Source organism: Pundamilia nyererei, unplaced genomic scaffold, assembly GCF_000239375.1.
Source record: "Pundamilia nyererei isolate P.nyererei 1_Seehausen unplaced genomic scaffold, PunNye1.0 scaffold00353, whole genome shotgun sequence".
NCBI classification, from domain to species: Eukaryota; Metazoa; Chordata; class Actinopteri; order Cichliformes; family Cichlidae; genus Pundamilia; species Pundamilia nyererei.
Window position 1 is genome coordinate 175,845 of NW_005187754.1, and position 11,120 is coordinate 186,964.

The 11,120-nt window shown below is 42.6% G+C and overlaps 2 protein-coding genes across 4 annotated transcripts in view; one reads left to right on the forward strand and one right to left on the reverse strand.

Annotated features, from left to right (window-relative positions):
- The window catches only part of LOC102207762 (porphobilinogen deaminase), a 16,415-nt gene extending 12,375 nt beyond the window's left edge, over window positions 1–4,040 (reverse strand). The window contains exons 1-2 of one of the 3 annotated variants that reach the window (XM_005752322.2): window positions 3,934–4,040; window positions 790–1,056 (exon numbers count right to left, since the gene is read on the reverse strand). In XM_005752322.2, coding sequence (XP_005752379.1) covers window positions 790–813 — 24 coding nt within the window. In that variant the 5' untranslated portion in view covers window positions 814–1,056; window positions 3,934–4,040. Of the gene's footprint in view, window positions 1–789; window positions 1,223–3,933 lie in introns of those variants that run through there. The other 2 variants (XM_005752321.2, XM_013915720.1) reach the window with 2 other exon arrangements.
- The window catches only part of LOC102207492 (coatomer subunit delta), an 11,313-nt gene continuing 3,656 nt past the window's right edge, over window positions 3,464–11,120 (forward strand). Inside the window, exons 1-7 of the mRNA XM_005752319.2 lie at window positions 3,464–3,707; window positions 5,334–5,597; window positions 7,717–7,896; window positions 8,279–8,484; window positions 8,578–8,739; window positions 9,402–9,567; window positions 10,228–10,375. Coding sequence (XP_005752376.1) covers window positions 3,705–3,707; window positions 5,334–5,597; window positions 7,717–7,896; window positions 8,279–8,484; window positions 8,578–8,739; window positions 9,402–9,567; window positions 10,228–10,375 — 1,129 coding nt within the window. The 5' untranslated portion in view covers window positions 3,464–3,704. The remainder of the gene's footprint in view (window positions 3,708–5,333; window positions 5,598–7,716; window positions 7,897–8,278; window positions 8,485–8,577; window positions 8,740–9,401; window positions 9,568–10,227; window positions 10,376–11,120) is intronic.

An 11,120-nucleotide genomic window follows, 5' to 3' on the forward strand; every position in this document is an offset into this window, starting at 1 on the left:
GTTATTATGTTCTTAACATATCTGTTAATTCACTCGAAGTTGGCTTTTATTTTGAAATCCGGTTTCCACATCCATTCCCGTTATACTTTGAATACACAGGGAACGTAAAACAAACTGGAGGCTGGCTTGACACAAGTGAAAAACTGCGTCCAAAAATCGATTAATTTGTCATGTATTTACTCAGCGCCTTTAGAAACATACCTGTTATAGTGTAGCCGATGTTAACAGGTGGCAAACATCCATTCGGCACCAGTGACATAACAGCTAAGTGTCATTTTAATAAAATGCTTTTAAATGCGTTCCCCTCCAAGTTTATCAACGTAACTCTGAGGCAGGAGCAAAATCAGTGCTGCCCATTTCACGAGGGAGGAATATAAAAGCTTAAGTGAACTCAGTATCAGTGTCTCTGAGTGACTTCAGTCTGAGAGGGGAAAACAGTGGCGGTGGGGTTTTTCGGTGTCTATAGCTAACACGCTGAACTCTAACGTTAGCAAATGAACAAGCAGGCAGCCTGTAAGGTTAGCGTTCAGTGTTTCGGTGCCAGCACTCTGTTTGGCGGCCTGCTTCTAACCAACGCTGATCTTAACCTTCCCAAATCAAACTAAAACATTTAGCTTTTTACAGCTACTGTCTGTCACGTTTGACACCGCCCCCTGTCCAATGGAGAGCAGAATCCGCAGACAAGCACAAACGTCAGCCAATCAACGAGGCCTACGTGATGACGAAGTTTACACAACGCGTGAACGCTGAATGAGCAGCAAGTCTGACAGAACAGTGAAGAAAACCTACCTGAGAACTAGCTTCTTCCGACATGTCGGTGATTCGGTTGACTCCGCCGGTGTTGCGCGAATCAGCAGCGTGTTTTTCTGGACACAGAGACTATTAGAGACACCTAAACTCCTGGATGAGCTCCGAGCACTCGTCTCAAACAGCTCCGCGTATGAGTGAGCGTGGTGGCTATGATGTCATCGGACCGGCTAGAGGTCATTTCCTGGTCCCGCCTGACCTTTCTGCTTCTGCGGGCGTGGGTGCTCACATCCACGACTTCTAGTGTGACTATGTTGGAAGTTTAAAAGAAACAAAATTGTTATTGTTTAAGAAGGGAAAGCGCAATAATTGACTTCCGGCTGCTAAATATCCGCCGGTAGTATTAAAATGATTACTTTAAAAGCTGACGTCTTGTGTCATGTTTTTGTGATCTGACGACGTGGCCATAAAAACCTGTCTGTCAACTTTGGACTTTTATGCCAACTACCCTACACACCTGTAGGCGTATCCAGTGCGTCAGTGAATTCACAATGTCGGAGGCAGGACTGGGAGTAAATATATTACACGCATATTCTTACGTTGTTACTGTATAATTTAATGGAACAGTGAAATATCTGCTGATTGAAAAACCAACATTCTCCGCAGTGAGATAAATACAGGATCGCGCGTTCCTCTTCCTTTTTTTAAATGGCGACACCTAGTGACCAAAATAAGTTACTGCAACACTGTGACGTGTGTAGTTTTTCATGCTAGGGGTCTAAAATGAGAACCATTTCCCCTCCCCCTGGGTGAAAGACGCATCGATGTGTTCACACTCCAGTGACGCAATCAGACAGCAGTATCACGTCCAAAGATACTCAGGTATGCAGACTGGAGAAACGAGCAGGCAAGGATCAAACTACCAACCTTCTGACTGGTAGAGGACCTGCTCTACCGCCCGAGCCACAGGCATTGTGCATGACAAACATGTAAACATATTCCCATATGAATGTTGGATTTATGTCCCTAAGAACATTCTGAATATCTTAAAGTGTTCCTGCCACCAGCATCTTGCTTACGTGTGCATTTACATAAAATAAAAAATACTGTCTGCTCAAACTGCAGCACGGTGGCACAGGGGTTAGCACTATTGCCTGAGCTCAATTCCAACATCAGGCCGGGGTCTTTCTGTGTGGAGTTTGCATGTTCTCCCCGTGTTTGCGTGGGTTCCCTCCGGGTACTCCGACTTCCTCCCACCGTCCAAAGACATGCAGCTTGTGGGGATAGGTTAATTGGATAATCCAAATTGCCACTAGCTGTGAATGTGCGAGTGAATGTGAGTGCGAATGATTGTCTGTCCCTGTGTGTTGGCCCTGCGACAGACTGGCGACCTGTCTAGGGTGTACCCCGCCTCTCGCCCTATGACAGCTGGGATAGGCTCCAGCGCCCCCAGCGACCCTGAAAAGGTTCAACGGAAGCGAATGGATGGATGCTCAAACTGTCTGCTTAAAATGTTCTACCTCATCTATAAGCTATCAAACCCATTATTTTCCATAAACTAAAATATTTCCTGCTACACTCATCCCCCATGCAAATAAAGAAGTCTGTATTCTTTTCACTACGTGATCAAAATATTAACATACTAATTAATATCAAATATAAGTGAATATTATTATGTTAATATTAACCAAATAAAACATGCTAATGAAAGGCAATTTTCTTCTTCTATATGTTTAATAATTTATTAATTATCTCCAGTAATTAATCTTCTGTCTGGGCATTAATCCCACAGTCCAAAGACATGCTCAGGTTAGTTTAATCAGATAACTCTTTATTGTCCATGCACAGTCACACCTGCTAACAGGAAGTTGGAAATTGATTGTACGTGTGAATGTTGTCTGTCTGTGTGTTAGCCCTGTGACAGGGTACCCTCACCCATCAGAACTGGAATAAGCTCCAGCTAGTCGTGGAACTGGAAAAGCAGAAGGATGGATTGTTGGAGTATGTTTACTTTTCTTTCTTTGATAATAATAATATTATTAAATAATAATAATAATAATAATATTATTATTAGTATTAATATTATTATTGTTGTTAATAATAATAATAATAATAATAATAATAATAATAAACAGAATTCAACATTTTTGTAACTTAAACTTAAAAGACAACATTCAATTCCATAATATATCTGACTTTGTTAAACATGTTAGTTACATTCCTCACACGCTTCACAGCCATCGTTAGTTCGTTGCCCCCCGTCCGGTGACAAATGCCCAACGAGAATATTTATGTTTACAATTAAGGGTTAAAATGTAACATAAAGAACGTAAGGAGGACAACAAAGAGAAAAGACTAATTGTATCATATGTTGCATTAGACTGTGACGTGTTCACATCACGGATACACAGATGGGATGAATTTGGTGTTTTGACGGTGGTGGAGAGCGCTGCCTGCACTGAGGACTGTAGCATATCATTCTTTTTTATACGACCCCCTGTGTGCTCTGTGGGTGAAGACCAGCCCCATCAGACGTGAAACGCTATCACTCAGAACTACTCTGACAACCTCTCTGAATATTATTTATGTGTTTGCCAGGTTATTGATACGCTGATAAACGTTAAAAGTAATCGCGTGGAGGTAATTTGTGGTCAGTAGTCAGAAGTCTAAAGAAGAAGAAGAAGAAACGCCTGGTGGAAGTAATCTGAGTAACTTCTTTATGCAACAAGGCCAACATTTGGGGGCCCACGTCATTGGTTTCCACGGTGGGCTGATCCAGCGGCTCTTCCGGTGGAGACGTGGCTCTGCGCTGCTGCCATATTGACGCTAACTAGCTAACAATCACACAACTAGAAGTCAGCTGTATATTCGCACCTTGCTATTCCAGAGGGACGAGGAATCACCAAAGCAAGAAACGCGAGAGACTGACGACCGTCGTGCCGTAGAGAGAGACCACAATGGTGAGTGACAGTCGAAAGTGACCATTATTTCCCTGCCTTTTATCGGGCCTAGCAGCTATCATAACATTGGCTAGTAGCTAAAGCTAGGTATGAGCAAACTAGCTTCTCCCCCCTCATGAACGAAAGAAGACAATTAATAAACGGTGCTTTTTTATCGGAGCCACAGTGATAGCGACATGTTCAGGTGCTAAAATCGAGTAAATGAGTCGTCAAAGTTGAATTTCACCTGAGTGAAGCGCTTTAGCTGTGCAGTCCGTGCTGACGTGAACTAGCTTTGCGGGCTAGCGCTAGTTGTCTCCTGTCAGTAGCCGGATCCGTGCAACCACTGCCTGCTGTCAGATTGTAATAAGCCAGGTTAAACCGACCCCGGCTCTGCGACATACCCCAACTATACGTACAACTGTGTTATTGTAGTTAGCTAGTGTCGATGACTTCGATAACCAAAGTTGCGTCTTTATCGAGTTCACATCGGTGCGATCGGCTCTTCCATTTCTATTGTCAACGTGTAATCAATGCAGTTCCTCCAGTCATTTAGCACAGCCACGTAAAGCGTCCGTTTATGTCAACCATTGTTATACTCATTATATTAAACGACCCCTGATTCTTTTATAAGATCATTTTCCATTGTGCTTACACCAGTAAGACACGCTCACCTAAGAGAAAGGCAAACAGCGGTTAGTTCATGTGAATTTAGTAATGTCCTCAAACAACTACAGCCGTGTGTAATCAGGAGAGCACCAATATATCAAATGACAAGTACTCTTGTCTGGTTTTTCTGACTTCACTGTATCGCTAAATATCAGAATCAGCTGATATTGTCCTACCTGAGTGTAGGCCACCTCAGGCTAGCATTGGATAATGGCTGACTTAGACTTCTACAGTGGATATTTGAAGAGCCAACGATGTAACCTATGCAAGTGGCCAATGTTATCAGCATTTGTGTGCTGGTGCATTATGTGCTAATTACATTGTGCTCGTTTCCTGGGTTTTATATGCAGTGTCACCTATGACGAAAGCAAATAAGACTTTTTGCTCCTGAGTCTCCACTCTTCAATGTGAAGCTTTTCCTCTTCTTTGTACATTTCCTCATGTTCACTCTGATAGTTTTGTCAATCTTCCTCCTGTAATTTGGTGAAATGTGTGTTCTTATTTACTGTGATTATTATTGTAGATGATTGATAAATCAAATCAAAGACTACAGCAAAAAGTAGCAGAAATTCACAGGAGGGATCGGTGGTATTGAACAGTCACAGTTGTTTCTGGCTGTGTCAACGTGACGTTACATTTTTAGGCAGGAGCACATCAGGTTAAGATGTAGGGTTTCCAAGTAGTTTGCAGTCACGGTGTACCTATGTGGTAGATTTCCTGCTGATGAATGAATCCTCAGTAAGTGTGATGAAGATCTGCAGTAGTGTAAACGGTTCTGTTTTTTTGTTGTTTAGTTTTTTCTTGTTTCTTTGGAATAAAAGAAGAAAATATTACATGGAAAAAAAATTGAATGTTGACATTTGCTGACCTCCCTTTTGTTATTATGAGCATAGATGTTGGTCCGATTACTGCATCTTTAGTTGTAATAGTTCAGGTCTGTGGGAAATTAAAGTAGTGAAATTCCTCTGTACCCCTCAGGTGCTGTTGGCAGCGGCGGTGTGCACCAAGGCCGGCAAGGCCATCGTATCGCGGCAGTTTGTGGAAATGACCCGGACACGAATTGAGGGTCTCCTAGCTGCGTTTCCTAAACTGATGAACACGGGCAAGCAGCACACCTTTGTGGAAACAGACAGCGTTCGCTATGTGTACCAGCCACTGGAGAAGCTCTACATGGTCCTCATCACCACCAAGAACAGCAACATCCTGGAGGACCTGGAGACACTCAGACTGTTTTCCCGTGTGGTAAGCACACACAGGCAGGCTTGGATAGAAGTCAGTTTGCAAAGAGCATTTAAGTACATGTTGTCTGACATGTCGATGAGGTGACCGGTCTGGTAACAAAGAAGAATAAATGTAGAGACGTGTCACTGTATGAACCTGTACGTTCTGAACGTTACAGTAAGTGTACATGATGGATGTAGCTTCTTTGAAACCAGCTGTGATGAACTAAGGGTGATCTCACTGTAAAAAGATGACTAGCTAGCAGCATGTAAATCACAAACATTAGCCGATGAGCATACCTTGGGTAATCCTCACACCCAAAATAACTCATATTTCCATAATGGGCTCAATATTTTATTCATTATGGCCTGAAATTAGTCACCGAGCCCATAAACTCATCAGCTAAGTGTTTACCTGGAGACGCCCCCTGGTGGCCGCTGAAAAGAAAGCAAAGAAAGATTACAGACTTCTCTTTGTTGCTTTCCCACAGTTTGTTGTAGTTGGGCATGAAAGGCACGTTTATGGAAGCCCGTTTCCGCCACTAAAAAAAAAAAAGGATCCATAACTCAAAATTTCGAGTTATTTTCTCGAAATTTCGAGTTATTTTCTCGAAATTTCGAGTTATTTTCTCGAAATTTCGACAAAAGCAACTCGAAATTTCGAGTTAGCGCTGCCAATCAGTAATCTACGTGAATGACGTCATTTCCATGTTACCCGGAAGCTGAAGCCCTCAGCTACAAATGCTACAGCTAAGCTACCGGTATTACATCCAGTCGTGAATGCACAGATTGCTGAGTGTTTTCAGCCTGGCTTCACAAATGATGAAATCCCTGTGTCATTAGCTGAATCACATGGTGTTACTATCAGCAAACATACTTTAATTTGTTGGGATCCGTTTTTGAGTGCGCGGTCCTGCGCCATATGCTTCCGGGTAACAAGAAAGCGACCTCATTCACGTATATTTTTAATTGGCAGAGCTAACTCGAAATTTTGAGAAATGTAACTCGAAATTTCGAGTTATGGATACTAGCTTTTTTTTTTTTTTTTTAGTGGCGGAAACGGGCTTCCATACACGTTTGTCTTGAATTAATGAAGAAAGAAAAAAATCTAATGACTGAAATGATGTTAAAGTGCGAGAAGCTGAAATGTGAGGTGGAGCGATGCTTTTGCTGCCAGCCTTTAGGCAACACGGCCACTGAACTTCATGCTGACTGAAGTGATGAAGTCAACAGTGTTAGGCTGTTAATGCAATACGACCATACGTTTGTATTACAGTAGATGTTAAGAGTCAGGCTTCAACAGCAAAAAATATAAACATTTAAAATACAGTTTTAAAAACACTGCATGTACAAACCAGGAAAAAAATAATAAAAAGTAATTATTGAAGTCTTTACGTTGAAACTGCCCTCAGCAAGCAGCTGCTCTAATCAGTGTTACTGCATCATGAGACTCAAAGCTCCTCTGAAGCTCTAAACACTAAAAAACAGCAGAGGACAAAACACTGAAGATGTCTTTGTAGCCTAGCAACAACACGTGTTAGGAAAAAGCGCTCTGAGTGTGAGTCCATGTTTCCTTCCAGTGCAGGAAGCACTGCCTGTGGACACACAGCATTACGCCACATTTTCTTATTCATCACTGTGTTTAAAAGGCCACTGTGGGCCTTGTTTACCTACAGTTACTGTTCAGCACAAAGGCCCCTGTCTCCAATAAGGAGAAACAGCTGTAACACCTGGGTCCCTGTTGCTGTCTGTTTGATAGGCCAGCCAGTATCCATGTGGTAAACATGTCACTGTTGGCATATATCATTTTTGCATCCTCTGCTGCGAACTGTGAGGACACGGTAAGAAGGAAATCTACATACAGATGTCAGTTTTTCATTGTGGGGAAAAGCTGTGAATCCAATTGATGCTTTGTTGTATTCAGTCACATGTTGTTGATGGTGATAGAAGTGGGGCAGATGATACCAGTTAATCTGTATGGAAGCTGGTGTGCAAATGAAGATTAGGTTCTGGGAATAATGGGTAAATAAATGGTGTTAGTGAAGTCTGTCAGCAAGAACTAGGCTACAGTGGTGCTTAATGTGTCCTTATTGTATCCTTATCCATTAGTTTAAATGAATCGCTCCTTCCTTCTGTTCCAGATCCCAGAGTACTGTCGTGTGCTGGAGGAGAGTGAAATATCGGAGCACTGTTTCGATCTGATCTTCGCCTTCGATGAGATCGTTGCACTGGGCTATAGAGAGAACGTCAACTTGGCTCAGATCCGCACCTTCACAGAGATGGACTCCCACGAGGAGAAGGTGTTCCGCGCCGTCAGGGAGGTGAGATGTGGCTCTGCCTGCCTCGTTGGATTCCTGTTGAATTATTCAGGCAAATTAGAAAGAAGCACATGGAAAGTTATATTACACAATTATTATTTGTCTTGTAAAAGAAACAAAATGCAACGATTGGAGTTTAGTGATTTTTCAAAGTTTAATAGAAGGAGGGAGATGAAGGAGAATATGAGACGTACACACTGTACAGGCTAAGCAAAGTGTGATGAACCCGCATGGTTGACAACACAGCTGCACTGTCAGTATTTAAAATTTAACACAGTCTTATATTTTCCCTCCTTCAGAGTAACTGTCAGCTGTCGTGCTGTGACTGTATTAGCGCTGAGCGTGCTGTTCTGATCCCTGCTCACTTTCTTTTGTAATCCTACAGACTCAGGAGCGCGAGGCCAAGGCAGAGATGAGGAGGAAGGCCAAGGAACTGCAGCAGGCCAGGAGGGACGCTGAGCGCTCCGGGAAGAAGGTGCCAGCTTTTGGCGGGTTTGGCAGCGCTGGCATGACCAGTGTGTCCTCAGGGACCATCATCACAGACACCATCATCGAGCCAGAGAAGCCCAAGATCACAGCGGCTCCAGTCAGGTACAACTCAAGTTTGTATGGGAAGATTTTGTTGTGGTTGCACAAACAGTGGACTGATTAGGCTGATGGGACATGGTGTTTGTTTCTGTTCAGACCAAGTGGACCCAGTAAGGCTCTGAAACTGGGGGCTAAAGGGAAAGAGGTGGACAATTTTGTTGACAAGCTCAAGTCTGAGGGTGAAACCATCATGCCCACCACAGGAAAGAGGGGATCTGATGTTTCGAAGGTTCTGCCCCCACCAGTCAACATGGAGAGGTATGCCCTCATCATTCAGTGCTGTGTATTCTTCTGGGACTGGCTGTTTTCATCAGGCTGTTGCAGTAACGACATCTGAACTGTGATCACGACACATTTATTTACTTATTCTTCCCATTTGTGGCAATCCAATACTTTTACCTTAAATATATAAGTTTCCCTGTTAAAGTCAAATAACAGAAGGATAAAGGATGATGTCATTACAGGTCGAGCTTGGCATCAGTGCGCCCTCACCTAGTTGTAAAACTGGTACATTAATTAATCCCCTGCTTTAATGCACCACCCAGTTAGTGACACAAAACAAACACACCCACAGTGTGACAGGTGCATGCTGGGTACAGGTGTGTGCTGGGTGCGGTTAACAGGCTCATAGATGTCTCTCAGTGGATCCTAAAGTTCTAATTGTTATAATTGTATTATAACTTAATTCTAACATTGTAACAATGTAACATTTTCATAAGTGAGGCTTTTTAATTTGTAACAAAGTGTCCAACAGTGCAGCACGCCTCACAGACAGGCTGCTTACAGACAGGTGAAGAAAACGGACGGTTACAAATCTCCTGTTTCTCAGCGCATGTGTGCGTGCGTGTGTCTCACTGGTGTAACTTCAACTTCATGCTAAGATTCAGTCTTAAAGTGTGTGTGGGTGATTTGACCTGCAGTGTGCATCTGCGTGTGGAGGAGAAGATCACGTTGACCTGTGGCCGTGATGGCGGCCTACAGAACATGGAGGTGCTGGGTATGGTGACGCTCCGAGTCACAGACGACAAATATGGACGCATCCGCCTGATTATCAATAACAATGATGGCAAAGGATTGCAACTGCAGGTTGGTTTATCACACACACGTGTGCAGCAGACAGTGCTACACTGTGTATGTTATGTTAAACACATAACTCAGTTTTATTTACATTACATTTGTTTTTAACCATAATCGTAATTTTGAAGTGCGTTTGGATTTCAGCTGTGTAGCTGAACGTTGAAGCTACAGTTATATGAGGAGTCTATATCCACGGTCCCCTATTTACAGGGGCTCAAACACAATCCAGCAAACAAAGATAATTATTATGTTTTAAGAAGTATTTCTGTGAAAGCACACATACTATGTTAAACGCTGTCTCGAGCATGCCAGAGCAGCAGGTGGCGCTATAAGCCCGCATTCAGAAAACACAGAAGTGAGCAGTGTAATGTTAAAAATGAGATGAAGGCAGACACAGCAGTGTTTTTCCTGGTCGACAGGTAAACACAGAAATTCCTTTCAGGTTTGGATGACTGCATGTTTTTGGTTTACAGCAGCTTGCAAATCCAAATGTCCCTCTTCAAAGCAATTCCAGAGACTTAAGCTCTTCACTTTGTTAAGAAATGATGAAATGGTAAGAAGAGCGTAAGCCTCTGAGTCTGTTCTGTTTAAAGTGACCCAGGCTGTTTTGCTGTGATGTTTGACAGTAAAAGATCTTTATTGAAACGCGTCTCGCCCTCTGTTTCTTAGACACATCCTAATGTGGACAAGAAGTTGTTCACAGCTGAGTCTGTGATTGGCCTGAAGAACCCGGAGAAGTCCTTCCCTCTTAACAATGATGTGGGTGTGCTGAAGTGGAGACTACAAACCACAGACGAGTCCCTCATACCTCTAACCAGTACGTCCTGATGTCTGCAGCTCCTGTCCTCTTTAAGAAAGCACACTGACAGTGGTAGTAATGTTTGTTTCCCACAGCACAGGATGGCATCTGTAGACAGTGTTTAGCAGTACATGTTTGCCCAGTCTGAGCTATTCGGGTTGATGTATGACAAATACAAGCGTCGCATATCCTCAGTGAAGAAGTTAAATTAGCACGCTGTGATTTCTGCCTAAATGTGAATATTTAGTTAGCTGAGTAGCTGCGTAATGATTTCATTAGATAATGGGAGCCTTGATGTTAGATGGCTGTGTGGGAAATGTTGAAGATTGCCACTGGCACTTATTATCATTACCAGGGTTTTAATAGTTTTGCAATTTTCATCTCATCAGTTTTTATTTTTATTTAGTTTTGACTTCAGATTTTCAAATTTATATCAGTTTTAATTAGTTTTTACCAATTGTTTGCTAGTTTAGTTTTTTAGTTTTTTTTTTTGAAAATCCTTAGTTTCAGTTATAGTTTTAGTCGTGTTTGCAATAATTAAGTGCAACAAAATCCCAGTTTCATCATATCAGTCATGCTCTTCTGCTCATCCTTGGGTATGTTGTTATTCCAGCTACACTGCACTCTGGACAGGTCCCCAGTCTGTCGCAGGGCTAACATGCAGAGACAGACAACTCACATTCCCACCTATGGGTTCTTTAAATAAATAAATAAATAAATAAAGGCAGATGAACAACCATTGATACCAGGCAAGCCCCAATGA